General features: G+C 38.6%; 1 protein-coding gene and 1 long non-coding RNA gene across 3 annotated transcripts in view; one reads left to right on the top strand and one right to left on the bottom strand.

Annotated features, from left to right (window-relative positions):
- The window catches only part of CAMK4 (calcium/calmodulin dependent protein kinase IV), a 209398-nt gene extending 197404 nt beyond the window's left edge, over positions 1–11994 (bottom strand). Inside the window, exon 1 of one of the 2 annotated variants that reach the window (XM_029942690.1) lies at positions 11542–11994. In XM_029942690.1, coding sequence (XP_029798550.1) covers positions 11542–11702 — 161 coding nt within the window. In that variant the 5' untranslated portion in view covers positions 11703–11994. The remainder of the gene's footprint in view (positions 1–11541) is intronic. The other variant, XM_029942691.1, reaches the window with a different exon arrangement.
- A 3823-nt stretch (positions 11995–15817) lies between these two features.
- The window catches only part of LOC115294721, a 55975-nt gene continuing 48996 nt past the window's right edge, over positions 15818–22796 (top strand). Inside the window, exon 1 of the long non-coding RNA XR_003910086.1 lies at positions 15818–15924. This is a non-coding gene — a long non-coding RNA (uncharacterized LOC115294721). The remainder of the gene's footprint in view (positions 15925–22796) is intronic.

The raw sequence follows: 22796 nt of genomic DNA, 5'->3' as shown, positions 1-22796 counted from the left end.
CTGTCTGTCTCTCTCAAAACAAATAAATAAACTTAAAAAAATTTTTTTAATGATACGAGAGCAAGGAGGTCAGAGAAACCTGCTGCCTGGTGGTAGGATGACTGTCCTGCAGGGACCAGAAGGACATTTCAGGTCATTTAAGAAGAGACAGTTTCATGCACAACACCAGAGATATGAAGATCTGTGGGGTCCTTGAGGCCAAGACAGGCATAGTGGAAAGAAAACAAGCACCAGGGTCTGACAAACCTGCATTTGATTCCCCTCCCCAGCTGGATGAGCTTGCACGAGCTGCTTCAACATTCTGAGACTCAGGTTCCTCATCTGAAGAAATGGTGCTGGTGTGCTCATTTTGTATTACTGAAATAATTAGCAATATACCTAAGACAGTAAACCACAAACAGCAAACACTCAGTGCTGGTAATTAGGAAGGGAAGTGGTATGGAATGAGACTGGCAGGCAAGTTGGGGTCAGATGGCTAAAAGCTAGACTAAGGGTTTTATCCTCACAGATGCCTAATTTGGAATCATTATCCCCTACTCTCAACTTGTGTCCTGTCTGGGGAATGCTATTAAGCGTATGTGCCAGCTTCAGAGCAGTGTTTTTACATACGTGATCTTATTTCATCATCAGACAAATCTTGAGGAGGATATACCACCATGACCTTCATTTTACACATAAGGCTAAGTGAAGTTCAGTGTAATGCCTAAAGGGACACAGCCATCAGGTAGCAATTTGCTCCTGCCTGTTTTCCTCCCCACATCCTGCACCATCTAGTTCATGTCTTGTCTTAGCGGTTACCTTACTCAGCAGTCCTCCTTCACCTCACGGACTCAACTGTTCAGATGGTTTGCTTGCTCCCCAGTCTCGAGGCCGGCCTAGGTAGCTGCCTTGCCCACTGCTCCACTGGGGCTATGGTTCCCGGAGGCTCACTCACTCCCTTCCACAGCCTAGGCACCTCCTCAAACCCGGACTGGTGCTCTGCTGCCCCCTCCTGGCCTGGGCCGAAACCTCAATTGCTCCCTGGGGTCTTCTGCACAGTCCTGACATTCCATTTCCTCAGTATCTCAAGATGTGAAAGAACCATACTAGTTTGCTGTAGATTATCCTGATACTTTCCTCAGCTCTCTGTTTGACTCATGTGTCATACATACACATTAAAAGCTCTGTTTATTATGGTTTTTATTTGCTTTTAGCTACAGGTTACACTCAGGAGAGCTTCTCAAGCATTTACACCTCATTGAATATTATTAGCTTACATGTTCACATTGAAGGGAAAAGGAGAGGAAGGACTCATAGTCCCACAGGAGACACTAAAAATGTTTCCACTCGCACAAGAAATCTTCAGAGGCCTATTATGATTGAACACAACACTTTAGGTCAGGCTGACTTATTGAATTACATATTTTGAATTTGGTCACACTTAATAATAGAGTCTTATTTTCTTAGTGGTTATCCTAACAAGGAATTTTGAAAAACATAAATAAGATTCACTTGAATGAATGGATAATAGTATATTTACATCTTGTCAAAGATTAAACTTGGACTGACTAGTTGTCACAGATAAAGAACAACTTTGTACATCTGCCGGAGCCTGAAATGGAAGGTTGTCACTTACTAAGTTAAAATAGTCACTACCTATTCAAGACAATACAGTGACGCACACCAAGATAAAAAAGTGCAATGAAGGCAAAAACGCAAGTAAAGGTCTCTCTCAAGCAGTCCATCAGGAGAAATTGTTCAAACGTGGCACTGTAGATAACAATAAATGTGTGATCACAATTACAGGTTTGCAGTCCCCTTCCTACTCTTCTTGGTTCTGGTTTGTAATACTAGTCAGGTTTTGTCTATAATCATGACATAAGTCACAGGAGGTACACTTTTAGCAAAGAATGCTACTACAAGAAAACAGTTAAAAACATATTCATGTCCATTACCTTTCTAGAAGACCATTTCAATCAGAAGGTTGTTCAAGTCTAGCCTTTTTTATCTTTTAAGAAATATTCTGTATTTTTTAATCTGGTAAATTTTCCAACCATATGACCCTGAAGCATGAAGTAGTTAAGGAACAACATTAGACATTAAATTTGTTAACCGGGTTAAGCTCAATACCTGGCTCCTAATGACCACAACTCTTCAAGCACCGCCCACCAAACACTTCAGACAAATGCACTCAGCTGCCTAAACAGCAGTTGTGAAATATACCATGAAGGAAGTTAAGTGAATTAAAATTGAAATTCCTGCAAATAATATGAATTTGGGGCTCAACAGTAAAGAAAAGCAAAATTCATTCAACCCTCTACTTGATGGGCAAACTGCATTCTTTTTCTCTTTTTTCTGCTGTATGACTTCTTTGCTTACAAATGCAGTAAATTCTTATCAAAACCTCTTATCAGATAGTCTTAAAATGCATAACAAGTGCCTATATGTACCCACTTCCTCTTTCTGCACAAAGACACACCTTGCCATACATTTTCTTTTCGGTTTGCATTTTTATCTATATATCTGCTTTAAAATTATGTTCATAAGGTAGAATGTTATTTAAATATAAGAAACTGATTTAGTATCCACTTACAACTACCATTCTTTGATCCAATAATCATCCAGCAAGATGTTTGTAAGAATATGCTCCCAAGTTATGTGTATTTTTGTACTTACACATGATATACATGTGCTACTGAGCCTGTCTGTATTGTGCTTTTTAAAAATCCAAAAGCACAATTTAGAAACAGATTCTCTAATGCTTTCTGCTAACACACCCGCCATGTGGATATCCCAGTTTAGTCAAAATATAAGTGACTGCTTTTGTTAAACTCGCAGGTCTATTTAAAAAAGAACAATTCTTTTTTAAAAGATTGTTTATTTAAAGAGTCCCAATTTAAAGGACATTAATTAGTCTATCTGATATTTATGCATGGCACATAGAATAATTATTCAATATGCAGATAATATATTCATCAACAGAAATTCATTAATTAAACTTTACTAGTTAGAGGCAAATCTTTTATCAAAAGTTCATTTAGCATATTATTTTTAAAGTTTTTTATTTTTTTATTTTTTACTTATTTTGAGAGAGAGAGAAAGAGAGAGCACGCATGAGAGGGACAGAGAGAGAGAGAGAGGGAGAGAGAGAATCTCAAGCAGGCTTTGTGCTGTCACCACAGAGCCCAAAACAGGGCTTGATCCCACGATCCGTAAGATCATGACCTGAGCCAAAATCAAGCACTGCTGCTAACCAACTGAGCCACTCAGGTGCCTCAACATATTATTTTGTAACTCACTGTCACTTGAAATACAACTGAAGAATCATCAACTTGAAACCCATTTCATTATAAAACACAAAATAAATTATCCTCCAAGAAATAATCTCTGGATATGAACACTGATTTTCAAAAGCATAAGTGATGAATGGAGCTAGCCAACCTGCCACATGGGTAAAAACTGTTAACTGTTCCAGTTTCAACAGGTGTAGAAAAAGGAGGAGTCTGAATTTAAAACTTATGCTCACTGGAAAAACTAAGATCAATTGACATTTTCATAGTGAAAGGGAGATTCAAGGCAGTTTCTCAAATAAATGAAGTCTTGGAATCATTTTAGCCTGAAATTTCCTTATAACTGAGTAGGAGTAGGATTGTAACTTGACTGTTCTAGGTCAGAGTTCATCAAATCACAGGTCAAGAGCCTAATATGGCAGTCACTTGCTTAAGTACAGTCTGCAATGTAAAAATAGTTTTTACATGTTTGATGGATTTTAGAAATCAGAAAAAGAATAACATTTTGTGATATGAAATTCAAATTTTATGGTCATAAATAGAGTTTTATTGGAACATCACCATGCACATTTGTTTCTGTGTAGTCTATGGCTATTTTCACTCAGCCATCACAGAACTGAATTGCCACAGAGACCGTATGGCCCACCAAGCCTAAAATATTAACTGTCCCTTTATGGGCTCTTTATTAGGTCTAGGTAACTGATCTCGATTACTTCCGATTACTTGGATCCTACACTTTCCCTTTCTTATCTCATTACAGGTTGTGGGAGGTGTCTTTCTCCCTTCCTTCCTTCACTTCTCTCCTTGCCTCCTACCATATGTTAATGGCAAGTTCGGGTCCCACAACAAGACCCAAGATACAGCTACTTCTATAAGTACCTTTTGCTCTTTTTATTTTTTTATTTTTGAGAGACAGGGAGAGACAGCACGAGCAGGGGAGGGTCAGAGAGAGAGGGAGACACAGAATCCGAAGCAGGCTCCAGACTCTGAGCTAGCTGTCAGCACAGAGCCTGCCGCAGGGCTCAAACCCATGAACCGAACCTTGCAATCATGACCTGAGCTGAAGCCAGAAGCCAGATGCTTAACCAACTGAGCCACCCAGGCGCCCCACACCTTTTGCTCTTATAATGGTTACTTTCTCTTTATCAACAATTTTGGTTTCCAATTCACTTTTTTTTTTTTTTACAGTATCTCTTTGGCCTGCCATCAACTTACCTTCCCAACCTTATCCGTCATGACAATGGTCATATTTTATAAAGTTTGCAAAAATAAAATGTGTTTTTCCTTTCTTTAGAATGTACTTTCTACCTGGTCTGCACTTCACCAAAGCTCTGCCTGTTAAAATCCTGCTGAATTTCATGGCTCACCCCCTTCCCTGAAGACACCTCAACCCTCCCAGTCAGAATTATCATTCCATCTGCAGACTGTGGAGATTGTCCAATCTCTATCTCATATTAGTTTTACTTATTTATCTCGGATTAAATTTATTGGTGTAAACGACACATCTGGAAGCTAACATATAGTGTTCTAGTCACCATATTCCAGCCCTCATGTCCTGCCTCACACACTAACAACACACATTGCCTAGTCCATAGTTATGCAAAAGGTCAGATCTGTAACAGAGAGGTCTTTAGGTGGCACAAAGGCATCAAATTAAATAAGAAAGAAAAAAAAATGAGAACTCTCATTCTCTTTTCAACTATTTTTCCATTTTTCTGATTGCACCACAAAGAAATCCTCGATTTGTGCTACTTTGGTTTTACCACTACTAATCTTTGATAATCTCCCTTTTTAACAGAAAAACAATCCAAAGTCTTGGAGCCTTTCGCAAAAAACAAAACAAAACAAAACAAAACAAAAAAAACAAAAAAAATTTGTAGCCCCATTTTAATAAAACTGCTTTGTTTTTGCTGTAATTATTTTTATAATTTGCTTCTATTAATGACATGAATACAACCTAATGAAATTTAATTTCAATTTAATGAAAATAAGTACTCTCAATAAGTAAATTCAGGTTAACAAAAATGAGGTGATTTAAACAAAAAATACTAAGCAAATTACAGCACAGGTGGTATGCACATATGACAAAAATCTTAATGGCATTAGAATGGGAGAAACATTTGGTTGTAACAGATACTCAATAAAGTCAAATGATTTCAATCCATCAACGCCTTCTTATTAACCTTCAACATAACTAAAAGAAAATCATGTAAAAGACTAGTTTTGAGTTTCTGAAACAGTGGTTCTTAACAGAAAGGGGGAGGAAGTAACATGACAATATCTATAGATATTTTTACTTGTCATGTCTTGGGATTTAAGAGGGAGGGTTGCATTTGTCATCTAGTAGGTAGGGACTAGGGATACTATTAAACATCCTACAGTGCAAGGAGAGCCCCCACAGAAAGAATGATCTGGCTCCAGCAGTCTACGGTGCCAAGGTCAAGAAATCTTGCTCTAAGGGAAAAGAGAAAGCTCTACATGTACTATCCTTTGCCCACTGTTATAAATCACCCTCTGTCCAGCACTGCTCTTTACCTTATATGCTCTTTGCCACTGATAAGATGGCTGAGGAAAATCTCCCACTCAAACCTTTCATGTTTTATATCATCCATACACCCACTGCCCCCAATTAGCACTTAGAATTTAAAGATGGACTTTATTGGAGAGGCCATATCCTTTATGTGCTAACAGTATACTCTCAATATTTAGATATAACTTCCTAATTAAGCTACAGGAGTTATGAGATTTTCAGATGATCATTATCAAAGAGAGAAAAAAAGACTACATTAATTTGAGTAAAACTTTGATTCTAGCTTGCTATTGATTACATGATTTCATGTAAGTTACTCTTTAGCCTGATTTATATGGCTCATAGACGCAAATGTATTTTGCAGAATAAACCTAACCTTGAAATTTAAAAAATTCAATTTTTATTGGATATACTCACTATTTTAGCTTTCCCAAAAGAAAGTCTTAGGAGAACTACTTTTTTTTTTAAGAGAACTCCTTTTTAAGCTAGACAGAAAACTAAACCAAAATAAACAAAAAACATTAACATAAAAAAATAACAACTAGTAGTTGAAATAACTATCACTTGGCACTTTATTCTCAAATGTATTACTGCAAACACATAATACAGACATTTATTCTGAGGGTAAAGTGTTTACAAGAAAGTTCTTTGAAGCTATTTTGTGGTTAGTGTTTTGTTTCTCTTTCTGTCTCTCTTTTTTTTTTTCTCAAGTAAAGTTCCCTAGAACAGTTTAGCAGTAAATGGCACCTGTGTCTCATTTTTTTTTCAAATTAGGAGTGATTTTTACCCTTGTAACAGTATTTAAGCATGGAAAAATATTGTATTCTTAAAGTAATGACCTTATCCTTACTTTAAGGCTCTTTACAATGAGTTTATTTCATAGCATTTACTATGTATTAACTTTAGTGGTTGGAATAGCTTGAAGGCATTTCATGCCTTTACGTTCAAGTTGATTTAACTCTTAATTCTAAGATGCCTGTGGTAAAATGATAGTGAAGGTGAAACTGAGTCCCTTTCATTTCGGAGCCACAAAGCTCTCTGCCAACAGAAAAGCAGCATTATTTTCAACACCTACAAGCTACAGAGGTGACAGTTACCAGAACTCCCACTGGGAAGAAAGAAAACCAGCACACAGTGAGATTATGGTTGCACAAATTTTAGGGAGAAGATAAACAAGTCACCAGATTTCCCTTTCCCTGGGGTCATGCCCCCTGTGCCTGGCCCATCTCATTATCATTCACTCAAACCCTTTAAAATCATTTGTTGAGCACCTGCTGAGTAATAAGCACTGTGCTGGGCGCTGAGCACATGATAGTGAGGCAGCCAAATCCACAGACTGCCTTCTGGGAGCTTATAGTCAGCGTTCAAGCATGCGCAGCCCAGCTTTCTACTCTCCAACCTGCAATCCCACCTAACACCATGCTCCTGAGTCAACCGCCTGAGAAAAGAATCCGAAGCACAGAAAACAAAAGAGGGACCGAACAGTTATACTTTTAATTTCTAGTCAGATCCCAAAAAGAGCTTAAGATATTAAGCATGGTGTGGGTGGCAGGAGATCAGTAACCCGCAGTATATTCTGGATCAGCTGTGGGGTCCTAAAGGACACTGTGAGGGAAAACCAAGGGTATGAGAAGTACTGGCTAAACATGGCTTGGGAAGGGGATCGAACAAAGAGAGGAAAGGGGAAAGACAGGATCTGGTACCTACCAGCCAGGAGCACTGGTTAGAACCCTTTTGTTAGAAAATGCACATTTTCTGTGTTTCCTTATAGGAAGTATCTGCTGGCCATTACCTAGGGCCAGAATTAAGTGTTACCAAGTGGAATACACAAGTATTCAGGCCTCTGAACTACCCCCTCAACCTGGCCCCAATGTGGTGAAGGTGTTCCTGGCCTAGCCTCCTGCCCCGTTCCTCCACAGCTATTTCATAGCATAGTGCACCCAGCATATCTTGGGGGAGACATTAGAGTTTTTCCAATATTTGGAAGAGAAAACCCAATGAGGACCTGGAGACAGACAGAACCTTTCTCTATAAAGGCATGCAAATGGTGACCACACAGTGTTACCAGTTGGTCTGCAGGGCATTTTTCAAAAGGAGTCTGACTCAGGTTTTAATCTGGCATACATAGATTTATGGCCTAAAACACCATTTTCACACTGAGTCATAACCCATTAGTTAGATGTGAAATCACGTGGATTCAGCCAATATTTTTTAATGAAACAGAATAAAATCAAACAGCACAGAATAGGAAATATTAGACTACATTTTTGGTAATAAGAATACACATTGTTTTATGAAACTTGTTTCCATTCTATACATACATACTTTCTATTCTATAAATACCGATATCCCACTATCTAAATCTGTTTGATTCCTAAGCAATAATACGTATAGCAAATGATCCCTTATAACTCTGCTTTAACTCAGTTGTGATATAAATGTACCCTCTTAAATCGAACAGCAGGTTTGGGTGGGGGGATTGAAATTCACTAGCTTAAGAAACTACAGTTAAGTAGAATGGAAATTTTTAAAAATTTATTCCAAAATAATTTAACACATTCTTCTTCTTTTGTACTAATTATCTTTCATTTGGTTCCCTGAACTTGTGTGTGTGGGAATACATCTAGTTTTGCTACAAACATTCCTTCAGTCTCCTGTTAGAGAGAAATACAAGGTGGGAAATAACTGAAAACAGGACGTGGATTTGGATGCACAAGGCCAAATCCCCACCACAGGGCAGCCCAGGCCAAATTCCGTCCCTCCATGTGCCAAACCACTGGACAGAATCTGGACCAGAGGCAGGCTCTTTTCTCCCATAGAAAAGCTCTTAAAGTGCCAATTTCTCAAATCACTGGGCAAAGGACCAACTGCTCTCTAGGATAGGGAGCCCTATAAAGGATAATGGCCAATTTATATTTATAGGCTGAGCTGAATTTGTTGAGGCATCATGATTTTTGTAAACTTTTAACAAACTCTATAAACACAGCAGTATTTTCAAATGTGATTTTAGAAAAATTAGTTTGCCCAATACTCTTAAAAATTCTTCTTACCCCTACCCCTCACCCTTATCCACATATATCTGTATATATAGAGAATAAAGTAAAGTAAAGTAAAGTAAAATAAAATAAAATAAAATAAAAGGAGCTATCTCAAGGCCTTAGGCTACCTGTGAAACAGTGTTGCCAGCACTATCCAGGGGCTCCATGGCTTTCATTGAGCTCCCTAAAATTTCCAAATATATCCTCAGAGTGTGTTTCCCTAAGAGTCACATGTTCAACCTTACTTCAGGACTCACCAGCTTATAACAGATAATTTTAACAGAGGAATGACTATTCACAAATGAACGTAATCTAGTGTGGACTGTCTACACCCTAGAACTAACCAAAATACTGCCTCACAACAACAAGGTCTTTGTTCCCCTAGCATCTTAATGACAACTGTGTTACTAATGAATTAAATGTTTTGTCTTTAGAGTCACGGATGACAGGCAGATTTGGCCCAAGACTGGGAGTTAAGAGAATAAAGGCAGGCTTGAAACCAACGGACTGAGTCTCAATTTTATCATGAGTAGAGGAAGAGACCTTGTCAGTCAATACCTACAATTATAATTCTGTTGCATTCTCTGGCTATATAGAATGTTAGTAATTATATCTGTAACATTAGTTGCTTTATGGTTTAGGTTTATATTGTTGAAAAAAATAACTTTGATCATGAAGTAACATTTCTCAAAGTCTCAGCCAAATGGAATAAGCATGCATCTCGCCCATAGTGCCAGCTACAGAGCATTTACCCAATAAACAGGACTACTGAAAAGCACCAAAAGAAAGAATTTTTAGTTCTGTCAAAATATTTTAATTCTATGATTTTCAAGGTAATCAAACAATTGGATAGCAGAGTGAGAATCTTAGCAATATATAACTGATTTATATTTGTCTTCCAAATTTTACTGCAAATATAACACAAAGCTTTTTTTTTTAAATAAGCCTCAAGTTCCTTAGGTTTTCCCTATGAAGTCTACCTTCCCATATACAGATACACTTGGCAGTTAATTTCTTTTTTCTAATCACTTTTCCATTCCTCAAATTAAGGAAGTTTCTTGAGTTTCCTGATGGCAAAGCTTATTCATAAAGACAGCATGTGCTAATGATAAGTCCGAGTCAATTAGAGGCCTCTGTCGTAAATTTATTCAGAAAGCAGTTAGATTTGGCGGTGGGGCAGTCCCTTTAGCACCAGCAGGCACTTCCTCTACTAGGTGGCAGTTTCTAAAACACCAAGTAAACAATTGTAAGTAAATTATCTCTTAAATCAGAAATTTACACTGCTCCACTGCAACTTATCACACAATTATAGTAAGATTCAAATCTGAAAGGAGACACTTCACTTCCAACTACTAATGAATGCACAAAACAGCATATCTTCAGATGAACAACGGAAATTTCAATCAAAGTAGGGTATTTATGTATATACTATTCAGTATCCAAGTATTTTGGAACATTTTTAAACAATGACAATCAGATTTCCATTCTGAAGTTTTGCCTTTCTTACACAACTTCTGTATTCCACTAATATGCCACTAATAGTAGGGGCAATTTGGGCGTGGGGCAGGTAATCCTTACACCTTCCCACCAAGTACAAACATCATAATCCTGCACTGTGATCTCCAATGGCATTTTTAAAAGAGAGCTCTTAGCTGAACTCTTTCCAACAGAAAGAGAATAGAAAATGAAATTGCAGAGAAATATTAAATACAGAAGCTCCAACTTGTCAACACTTGAAATTATATTTTCAGATTCCCTATCATAAAAGGCCTGGATCTAAAATGAGTGTTGAAAAGAATTCTCCTTACCTACAGATAGCAGAAAGGCAAGGGGGGGAAAAACGGAAGAGGGGAAGGAAAAAACAATTTCCAATGGATAAAAACATGAGAACATATGGCATCATCACATTGGCAAAACGCTCTCTCTACCTGTTTGGATCTTCAGAAGAGGTATGAGGGACATTTCTGCAACCCCAGAGAGATGGCTTTCTGCATACATAATTTAAATAAATCACTCCAGCATGAAAGAAGAGCAGCAGAACTCTTCTAATTACCACTGCCTGGACCTCATGCGCTGCTTTTTCTTTAAAGCCACACTAGTTCATTATACTGCCTTCAACTCTCTGAAATGATTCATTCCCCCCTTCACTCCTGAGCAGACTCTGCAGGGAAGCTAGTATTTAAGTTTAATTTCTAGTGCCACTTGCTTTGGAGAGTTGGATGATAGGAAAGAGGAAGAATCTAATTTAATAATTCTGTCATGGTTTGGAGGAGCACCCTCCCCCCATCCCAAAAAGATAACTAGACAAACAAGACCCTCTGACAAGCTATAATCGTGAGCGAAGACACCAATCGGGAAAGCAGGGCCCACGTGTGGTGGGAGCTGTCACCCAAGGGAAGTGGCAGCCGGCGAGGAGGAGGGAGAGAGGGCGGGAGAGAGTCAGGCTGCTGCTAGCAGCTGCACCGGCCTGGGCGCTCCAAGAGAGACCCCGACTCCAACTTGAAGGTGCTTAGCTCTCTCCTAGATACAAGGCAAGGAGAAATCAAAGGGCCGGGGGGGTGGGGGGGCTGGATCCGGCGTATCCCGGAGCTGTTCCTCCGAAAGAAAGGGACAGCCCCCGGAGCGCGCCGCGGGCTTCCCCAGAAGCCCGAGCTCGCGCGCAGGACGCGGGGCTCCACCAGGTCCAGGGCGCCCCCCGCCTTACCGTCCCAGCTCCGACTCCACCTCGAAGAAATCGCTCAAAGCATCCCTGTTGGAACCTTCGATCCAGTAGTCCGGGACGAGGCTCCCGGCTCCCGGGGCCACACTGGCGGTGACCGAAGAGCAGGACGAGGCGGAGCACGAGGGCACCGTGACTTTGAGCATCTTCGCGGCGGGACTCCGGAAGCCGCCACCGCTGTCGCCGCCGCTGCAGGAGCGAGAAGCCCCGCCGCCCGCCGCCGCCTGCGAAAGCAGGAGCAAGAGGTGGCGTCCTTCACACACACGCACACACCCACCGCCGCCGCCGCCGCCTCCCCCGGCGCCCTGGGCCGCGCGCAGGCTGCGGCTCTTCTCCGGCACGCCCGGGAGGGAGGGAGGTACGGAGGGTGGGTGGAGAAGGGGGCCAGGAACTGGGAGAGGGTGTGGAGGGAGAACCCGGTCGCCGCCAGCCGGAGAGGAGAGGCGGAGGCACTGCAAACGAGAGAGATTCCCTCCCCCTTCGCTCCCTCCTCCCCACCTCCTCTCCTCCCTCCGCCGAGCCTTTCCAGCCCCCTCCCTTTTTTTCTTTTCTCCCTCCCAGGCTGTGGCTGCGGCGGTGCCGGCTAGGGCGGCTCCGGATGCAGGAGCTTGGGGAAAGCACGAGGACCAGAGCATCATCCCACGCGCCCTCCCGCGGGAGCCGGGCGCCTGGAAGGGACCGCGCGCAGTGGGAAGCTCGCTACAGGAGTGGCGGGCGCCCAGCGCTCTCTGGGAGCCCAGGGGGTCTGGACCACGTAGCAGAAGGGTGAGAAAGCGACCTGACTGTTGGCGCCACTCATCTCTCTCTGAGCGCGTCCCGGTGGCGAGTCCCTCCCACCTAGCACCAGCTAACTAGCCATCCCCTGTGCGTCCCTCTGTCAACGCTTATAGCGGTGGCTGGGAAGGGTGCCCTGCGGTCGCCGATCTCCCAAGGCTCCTGTGCCTGGCCCCAGTGAAAGCTGGAGGATAAGGACGCACCTGGGTCCACACTGACCTGACTCACCTTTGAGAGAAGTCTTCAGATGGAAAAGATGCTACGGTGCTGCCACCAGCACTGCCTCCTTTAGCGCCACTGGAGCTCCTGAAAGGGCAGGTGTTTGTCTTGTTTAGTTCACTCCCAACCCTGAAGGCTAGAACAGAAATGACCCAGAGAATTACAGGTCTGGAAGGGCCCTGTGCAAGCCTTAAGGCAGGACCTGTCCCCACTCATGACAGAGAAGATCACTACATTTAAAGCACTTTCCTCTTCCCATGAGATGTGCCCCATCACAGGCATTCTACTGGCGGTCTGCCAGGCTTCAGGATAGTCTTCCAAGTCCTGGTTAAATTTCTACCCTTGAACTTGTTTCTTTCTGGATTTCAGCAAAGATAAACAACAATCAGTCATATTCTGTAATAAATCTTTGTATGTAAAAATAGTTATTACATCACACCTATTTCTGACTAAATAACTCTGAGGCCCTTTCTTTGACCTTCTTTCACAGGTGTTACTTTCAGTATTATTACCTTTTTTTTTTTTTTTTTCCTTTCCTCCAACATGTGCTAAACTCTACTCATGTGTTCCCATTTCTGGTAACACCAGAAAGACAGTCCAATATTCTCCTCTAATTAATTGATTTATTTCTGGATCTTAATTAAAGCTTTCATGCTAAATTGGTATACTACCAAAAAACAGCCAAATAGTGATAGGAATATGATCCTTAGTTGATCAGAAATGAAAAAAGTAAATATAAAAACTATTCCTCACAGGTAATTTTATGAAGATGAGCATATGCTCAATTTACAAATGGCCTAAAAACAGCAAGTATATGTACATTCATACAAATTCAGTGTGATTTTCAGACTGCAAATGTTCACATGATGCTACTTTTCTAAGAATGGATTCAGTAATCTTCATGTTATAAAATCAAGTTCATACACAAAGCAAGTAAGTGTCCCTTGGCTTCCACTGTCTGGTGGAGGAAGAGGATGAAGTAGTTGCTAGGCCATTTTTATTCACACCTCTCAGAGGCAGGTTCTGAAGTGGCAGGACTACATGTACATACTTGTCTGTTGTGAGCAATTCTTTTACAACGTAAGTCCTAAGCAAGCATATTACATTGCAAGAGATGAGAAGTCTTTTTACTTCTGCTATTCTGGGGAACAATAGCTGGAGAAATACCATTTCATGGCGCAGAGGAGATTGTAGAATTGATATTTACATTCAATGCTACTTTAGTCATTTGATACCTATGCTTTTCAAAACTGACTTTTGTAAAAGTACTATCAATTGACGGTTCAAAAGAGGGTGTCTGGTTTAATGAATCAGTTTATGTTTATTTAAAAACAGAAGATGAAAATAAGTATTATTTTAAAACATGTGGAAAAGGATTGAATCCATATGATTTATCTTCACTCCTTACAAAATGTCATCTAAGATGACCAGAAAAAGAATAAAGGCAGATGTCCATAAAAAGAAAGGGAGAAATAATATCACTAAATCTCCGAATCTAAGAACAGATGGACAAATAATAACTGACTTAGAAGACTAGGTATACTCAAAACACAGATTTGTAATGGGAAAAGCCAACAGAAATCTAATTCTTACCACAGAATTCCAGAAATGCTTAGGAACTGAGTACCAGGTCTTTCTGAAGTTAGGGCAGAAAATAACACATTCATTGAACACTTTTATAAGTTCTTAGGCCCCTATATTTCTTCTTCTACCATTCACTGCCAAAAAAACACACTTTCCTTTCTAAACCCTTGGAAAAGAGAGGAGACTTAATCTTTGGAAATGTTGAATAAACAATGAAATGTGTCTTACATTACAAGGTACAGCCCAGACTATATTGAAAACAGAGGGATTCATGAAAGTCTACATAATAAAATGTGAGACTTCCAGGTCCATCAGACTCCCCAAATGCTGACAAATAGGCATGTGTCTCTCATATGCCCAGTCACACAGGAAATTAAAGGATTCCTCACTGAGAAAACTAAACAATCCAAGGAGAGAAGGATGTATGGATACTGACAATTAGGATACTCCCCCACAACAAAACATCCTGAATTTTCTCAACACCTTACAGTGAAGCCTATCATTCAACAGGCTTAAAGACCTAAAGCTTCCAATTACCCTTTTTTTTTTTTTGTCTCACTCATATATGCATGGCTAATGTTCCATTCTGGTATGACACAGTAGCTGGTATGACTAATCCTCTATATATAACAATTATAATCTCTGGATTAAATATAAAAAGAGTTACTTAAATGTGCAAAAGACCTACCAAAATCAGAAAACTGAAACTAATGTAACCCAAAAAAGAAAATTTTCTGAATTAGGTGCACTTTTATTTAGCATTTCCCTGAGGACTCAGGGAACACAACTTCAGTAGCTTGATGTGTTAGAAAACAGAATTCAGGGCTGGCTGAGAAGGTAGAAATTGTGAAAGAAATTCCAGAAAGAAGGGAGCACAGTGAAGGAATCCAAAAATCTACATATAAACTGTACTCAAATACTAAGCTAATCTCCGAACTATGCATATGTGTGGGAAATTCCAAGCAACATAGCAGCAAACACAAAGCAAGTGCTGGAAGGTTGAAAGCTGAGAAAAAATTTTAGCTGTTCCTCACCATAGGAGAGACATGGTTTGGTGAATGAGTTTGACCAAGTTTAACTGTGTGTTACAAGAAAGAAAAAAATGACTCTTTAGGAAAAAGATAGCAGAATCCAGAATCTCTGCAAGGAATCACTGACCATCTACTATACAATTAAAACAAAGATACTAGATATGCCAAGCTGTAGAAAAATTTGAAACACAGTCAAAAGAAAAATCAGTCAATAGAAACTAACACCAAGATGACTGATAGACTGATATTCATAGTCAAAGAATTTAAAACAGCTATTATAAATATGTTCAAATAATTTTTTTAAAAAGGTGTCCACAAGTGTACAGTTGGGTAATACTACCAGAGAAATGGAAATTATTCAAAAGAAAAAATTGGAAATAGAAAAACTGAATGGGCAAACTATCTGAAATTTGAAAAAAAAATTGCTCAAAGAACTTAAAGAAGAGTTCAGATTGGAGAGGAAAGAATAGGTGAACATGAAGACAGAATATGGTATCTAAATTCCAAGACAGTCCCCACTAATCATCTGATAATCATGCCTTTCTGAGTTCACCTACCACAATGAATTAGGGTTGACCTTTGTGACAAATAGAACATGGTAGAAGTCAAGGTGTGTAACTTCCATAGTCATAAGAACAATACAGATTCTGCCTTGATCTCCAAGAATGCTCATTCCAAGGGAAGCCAACATCCATCGCATGAGGATTCTCAAAAGCTGCATGGAAATAGTGATGTGGAGGGGAACCAACTTACCAACCATGTGAGTCAGCCATCATGGAAGTAAATTCCTCAGCCCTAATCAAACCTTCAAATGATTACACCCCCAGGCAACATCTGACTAAAACTTCATAAGATACTTGAGCTAAACCACAAACCATTCAGAATTTCAAATAACTCAGAATTCTGAATTCATAGAAACTGTGGGAGATAAATGAGATTGCTGTTTTAAGTCAGTAAAATTTGGAGTAATTTGTTTTTCAGCAATAACGAACCAATAAAAGCAAAGCTATAGAAATTATCTAATGTAGAGAACAATAACAACAAAGAAAGAAAACAAAAAAATTTTTAAAAAGGGTATAGGGACAAATCTCAGTGAATTACAGGACAATATCAAGATACCTTACATATCACTGGGGTCCCAAGAGATAAAGAAAAGGACTGGGGCAGAAAATTTATTTGTAAAATGGCTGAAGTTTCCCCAAATTTAGGGTAACATCAACTTATAGATTCAAGAATTTCAGAAACCTACACAAAATAAGTAGAAATAAAACCACACCTAGACCCATCTAAGTCAAATACTTATGTCGATTTTTTAAAAAAATGATTTTGAAAGCATCCTCTGCTGGGGCTGTGGATTGGGGGTAGAAAGAGAGAGAAAAAGAGAAGTATATTATAGATTATAGGAAAGTAATAATACAAATAACAGATGACTCCTCATCAAAAATAATGTAGGCCAAAACCAATAGAATATCTCTAAAGTTATTTAACTATGAAGATACTTAACTATTAAAGAAAAAAAAACCTTGTAATCCGAAATTCCACACTAAAAGAATATTTTTAGGCTGAAGGAAAATAAACAAGATGAAAACTCAGGTATACAGAAAGGAATGAAGATAGCAGAAATATGTGTAAATAGAAAAAGCTCTAGTTCTTATTCTTCCTTTTATTTAAAAGACAACTAATGGTTTAAAGCAAAAATTACAATATTGAATTTTGTGGGTTATACAATATGTATTAGTAAGAGATGCCTAGGTGGCTCAGTCAGTTAAACGTCCAACTCTTGGTTTTGGCTGAGGTCATGATCTCATGGTTTATGAGTTCAACCCCCACATCAGGCTCTGCACTGACATTACATGCTTGGGATTCTCTCTCTCCCTCTCCTTCTGCCCCTCCCCTGCTTGTTCTGTCTCTCAAAATAAATAAATATACTTTAAAAATTATTTAATAAAATATGTATTAGTAAAATATGATAAAACACTACATGTATAAACCTTCTATATAATATTAAGAAAAAGGCAAAATTAAGTGATAGAATTACAGATAAATGGTTCTCAGAGGCCAAGATAGGGCAGAGAATTGGCTGAAAATGGGTTTGAGGGGATTTGGGAGTGACAGAAAATTTTATATCATGATTTTGATGGTGATTATATGATTTTATGCATTTGGTAAAATCTTTTAATTATACTTTAAGGTTGATGAATATTTTCAAAAGTTTATTTTGAGAGGGAGAAGGTATGTACATGTGTGTCTATGTACACTTTAGCAAGGGAGGGGCAGAGAGAGAGTCCCAAGCAGACTCTGTGCTATCAGGACAGAGGGGCTCATCTCAGGAACTCTGAGATCATGGCCTGAGCTGAAATCAAGAGTCTCATGCTTAACTGAAAGAGCCACCCAGGCGCTCCCAAACTGATGAATTTTATTGTATACAAACTGTATCTAATAAATCCAATTACAATTGTATGCAGCCAAGTTTTTAACTTAGGCAAAATCAAAAGTCCATAAATATTTAAAAGGAAAAAGTTAAACTGCTGTCATTTATAAATGACTTCATTTTTTACACAGAAAATCTTAGGATTTCACTTAGACTACTAAAATTATTATGTGAGTTTAGAAAGGTCACAGGGTACAAGGTCAAAATAAAACAATCAGTTGTCTTTTTATGTATTTATTTTTTTTTAATTTTTTTTCATGTTTTATTTATTTTTGATACAGAGAGAGACTGAGCATGAGAGGGGGAGGGGCAGAGAGAGAAGGAGACACAGAACTGGAAGCAGGCTCCAGGCTCTGAGCTAGCTGTCAGCACAGAGCCTGACGCGGGGCTCGAACCCACGAACGTGAGATCTGACCTGAGCCGAAGTCGGAGACTTAGCCGACTGAGCCACCCAGGCGCCCCTCAGTTGTCTTTTTAAATACTAGCAAGAAACATTTGGAAAATGGAAAATGGAATAAAAATTAATTTAAATTAAAAAGTATAAAATATATAATCTTCTATAGTATAAACTACCAAACGCTGCTATAAGAAATTAAATAAAATCCAAATAAGTGGAAAGACATACTATGTTCATTAATTGAAAGATTCAATATTGTTAACATGTCAATTATCCCTTAATTGATATGTAGGCTAATTCTAGTAATCTTTGTTCATAGAAATTGAAAAGTCCATTCTAAAATGTGTAAAAAAAATAGGGGTGCCTGGGTGGCTCAGTTGTTTAAGTGTCAGACTTTGGCTCAGCTCATGATCTCATAGTTTGTGGGTTCAAGACCTGCATTAGGCTCTGTGCTGACAGTTCAAAGCCTGGAGCCTGCTTCAGATTCTGTCTCTGTCGCTCTCTGCCCCTCCCGCACTAATGCACTGTCTCTCTTTCTCTCTCAAACATAAATAAACATTTAAAAATTTTTAAATAAAATGTGTAAAGAAATACAAAATACCTGGTATATAAAAACAATTCTGAAAAGAACAAAATAGGAGGTCTCATTCTTTTGATTTCAAAACTTACAATAAAGCTACAATGAAATCTTACAGAAATGAAAACAATACAGAATTGGTGTAAGGACAAAAAGAATAGTCCAGTGGAACTGAAAAGAGAATTCAGTATATATAGGTGGTCAATTAATTTAGGTAAAAAGTATTAAAGCAATTTGATGCGCAAAGGAAAGTCTTTTCAGTAAATGGTACTAGAACTGGATAAATGGGAAAAACAAATCTCAATCTTTTCCTTGTACTACAAACAAAAATTAATTTAAGATGGATAAATGGCACCTGAGTGGCTCAGTCTTCTAAGTGTCTGACTTGAGCTCAGGTCATGATCTCATGGTTCATGAGTTTGAGCCCAGCATTAGGCTCGGTGCTGACAGCTCAAAGCCTGGAGACTGCTTCAGATTCTGTGTCTCCCTTTCTCTCTGCCCTTCCCCTGCTCTCTTTCTCTCAAAAATAAATAAACAGAAAAAAAATTTAAGATGGATAAGCCTATGCATATAAGCAAAAAGTATAGTAGCACTTGTAAAAGAAAATATTGAAGAATATCTTCAGGAACTTATAATAGATAAAAATATGTAGATGAGACATTGTGAACTCTAAACATAAAAGAAAAAAATAAAAATTGGAATTTATTAAATTTTGAAATTCTACACATGAAGAGAAAAAATTAAGAAACTACAAACACAAGCCACAAAATGTGAGTAAACATTCTTAATACTAATGTCTGACAAAGAATATGTATCTGGAATAAGCAAAGAATTCTGAGAAATCAATACAAAGATTAAATAAAAACAGTTAAGAGACTTCTGGTGCCTGCGTAGGATGCAGAAAGCCACAAGGAGCACTTCTCCAATCCTTATAATACAACAAACAGCCAAAATGCAAGATCAAAATTTTCTTGGACCCTTCAGAGAACTGAGATCACAGGAAAACCAAGTAGTCTAAAATCTGAGGAGAGACAGGTGTCCACAGGAAAGATGGCAGTTGCTTACCTATGGCAAACACAGCCATATAACAGTAAAAATTTTTTATGCAAGTTAGCAAAATGGGGGGTGTTGAATGTGGGCTTACAAGAGAATGTGAAAGCCCAGGGAGACATATATAGGAGGAGCTCACGCCCTGTTGCAGGCTTTTCTCCAGACTCTACTGGGCACACCAAAAAACAGGTTAGAGTCCTGAAAAAGCATGCCTCATGGTGCAGACTTAGAGGAAGAGAATAGCAGCTACTGTGAAAAGGTAAAAACCAGCCATGACCTTCTCCCTTATCTCTCCTATGGAAAAAAAAGATAGCATCATTCTGCAGGAGTAGGGAGGCAACAAACACTGTCACCTTTACACACTGGCACAAACCCACAATGAAGAGAACTAAAAAAAAAAAAAAAAAAAATCCCTCTTCCCTGAGGAAGAGAGGCAGAAATATGTCCTAAACACAGAACTACAAATGGTGAAAAGGCTAGACCTCTAAGGTCACATTTCTAAGACCCAAGGGCACAGGGCGTACCTAGGACTAAAGCTGAATCAGAACAGAGAATGTTCCCTCTGCTCCCCACCACTAAGTTAACAAGCATCAAGTCACAAGTAACAGTGGAATACTGCAGGAGCACAAGCACAGATCTTTGTGGCATAGTGCAGTTGGAAGACCTAAAGCTAAGGGTGGGGCAGTCAGAGAGAAAAAGGCTAAGGAAAACCAGCCCCCACCCTAAACAAAAGATATTGGTAGAGAAATATAAAACATGTCATGCAATGAGCAGGGCATGAACTGCGAATCCAAGCCAAATCATCACTAGATTAACTCAAACTCCAACACTAAATACATAGCTGAAGGGAAGGCATACCATTTTAAAGACATAAAATCTATTTACTTCTGTTTCCAATGTCCAAAACAAGATGCATGACTTTCAACACAAAATTGTGGGGAAAACGAAACATTAAGAAATAAACATACTGTTAAGAAATAAAGCTGTAAACTGGGGGTGCCTGGGTGACTCAGTTGGTTAAGCGTCCAACTTCATCTCAGGTCATAATCTCACAGTTCCTTGAGACTGAGCCCTGCATTGGGCTCTGTGAGAACAGCTCAGAGCCTGGAGTCTGCTTCAGATTCTGTCTCCCTCTCTCTCTGCCCCTCCCCGACTTGTGCTCTGTGTTTTTCTCTCTCAAAAATAAATAAACGTTTAAGAAATTAAAAAAAAAAACTACAAACAGAACCAGAGACAGATATAATAGGCATGTTAGAGTTGTCTAATAAAGACATAAAAATAACTGTGATTATCATGTAAAAATTCTAAAGGAAAAGGTGAAAACTTATGTCATCAGTAGGAAATTTCAGCAAAGAGATGGGATCTCAGAGAAAAAAATGAGATGGAATTTCAAGAAACAAAATCCCCCACAGTATTAGATGAAGAATCTTCAACACCCAAATCAGTATATATATCAATGAAAGAACCAGTAAATTTATAGATAGGCCAATAGAATTTACCCAAATTGAAACACAGAACACAACATATAAGGCCTAAGGGATAATTTTATACCATTGAACATATGCCAAATAGCATGCCAGAAGGAGAAGAAAGAAAGAGAATAGGAGGGAAAATTATGAAGCAGTAATAGCTATGAATTTTCCAAAATTAGTAACATACATCAAATTATATATCCATGAAACTTAGGGAAAAGCAAGAATATTTATCAACTATTATATACATATACAAGTATTTGTGTTATACATGTGTATAAATATGTACTAATATACCACCAATGTGTATTATATTTAATCCACTGAAAACAAAAGACAAATAGAAAACATGGAGGTAGTCAGGAAAAAGATACATTGCATACAGAGAAAAAAATGATAAAAATTACAGTAAACTTCTTATCAGACAAGGAAGATGACAATGCAGTGACATTTTTGTTCCTGTTATTTCTATGATGGTATATTTTCTAAACAGTTTTATTGAAGTGTAACTGAAATTAAGTAAACAGTAAATATTTGAAATGTACCATCTTATAAGCATTGACATATGTATATATCTGCCAAATCATCAACATAATCAAAACAGTGAACATATCCATCACTTCCAATCCTTGGGCTCCTTTGTAATCTCTCCTTTCTGTCTCCCCTCACTATCCCCCATCCCATGCAACCACTGATCTGTTTTTGGCACTATAAAGAAATTAACATTTTCTAGGATTTTATATAAATGGAATTACAGTATTCATTGTGTTTTTATCCAGTTTAATTTAAAAAAAATTTTTAGTGTTTATTTCTGAGAGAGAGACAGACAGACAGAAAGAGAAAGAGAAAGAAACATTGCATGAGCAGGGGAGAAGCAGAGAGAGTGGGAGATATAGAATCTTGAGTAGGCTCCAGGCTTTGAGTTGTCAGCACAGAGCCTGACATGGGCCTAAAGTCACAAATTGCAAGATGATGATCTGAGCTGAAGTCGGGTGCTCAACCGACTGAGCGACCCAGGTGCCCCTATTCAGCTTAATTTTTAAAGAAACTAATGTAAAGAGGTGTTTTTAAAAATCATATAGTGTCATAAGATAGTTCTATTTTTAATTTTTTTGAGGAACCTTCATACTGTGTTCCAGAGTGACTGCATTTGCATTCCCACCAACAATGCAAAAGGGTCACTGGGTTCTACCCCAGAAGCCAAGATGGGGTTTACTATCAGCAATGTTAACTAACTTGAATATAAACAAACATAAAAGTCAAGAAAAAAGAAAATAAAATAGAACTATTTCAGGATGAAAATTATATAGTGTCACAAAGCTTAGTACTCTGCCTTATTTATTTCTATTTTCAATTTCCACTTCTCAGAAGATAGCCTGAGTGCTGAGTCTAGATTTCCCAGATATCCAAAGAACTGCAGAGCTCTTTCTTTTAGCTATACAGTATGGTTTCTCTTGCCTTGTTCATCTTTACTAACATTTTCTGGCTTTGAAATGCAATGATTTTAGCATTTGTCTCAAGAAATAAGGAACAACAAAAAAGAAATTACATGCAAAAAGGAGAAATAAACTAAAAAGATAGGAAAATAAATTAATAAAACAGAGAAAAATATATCATTGAGATACTCAGAAAACTCAAATTTAATTCTTTAAAAGGACCAATGAAACTAATTAACTTCTAGACAGATGATCAATGGAAAGAGAAG

The sequence above is a fragment of the Suricata suricatta genome, chromosome 6, assembly GCF_006229205.1.
Source record: "Suricata suricatta isolate VVHF042 chromosome 6, meerkat_22Aug2017_6uvM2_HiC, whole genome shotgun sequence".
Lineage (NCBI taxonomy): Eukaryota > Metazoa > Chordata > Mammalia > Carnivora > Herpestidae > Suricata > Suricata suricatta.
Note: the sequence above shows the minus strand (reverse complement) of the source record. Positions and strands in the feature narration are given on the sequence as shown.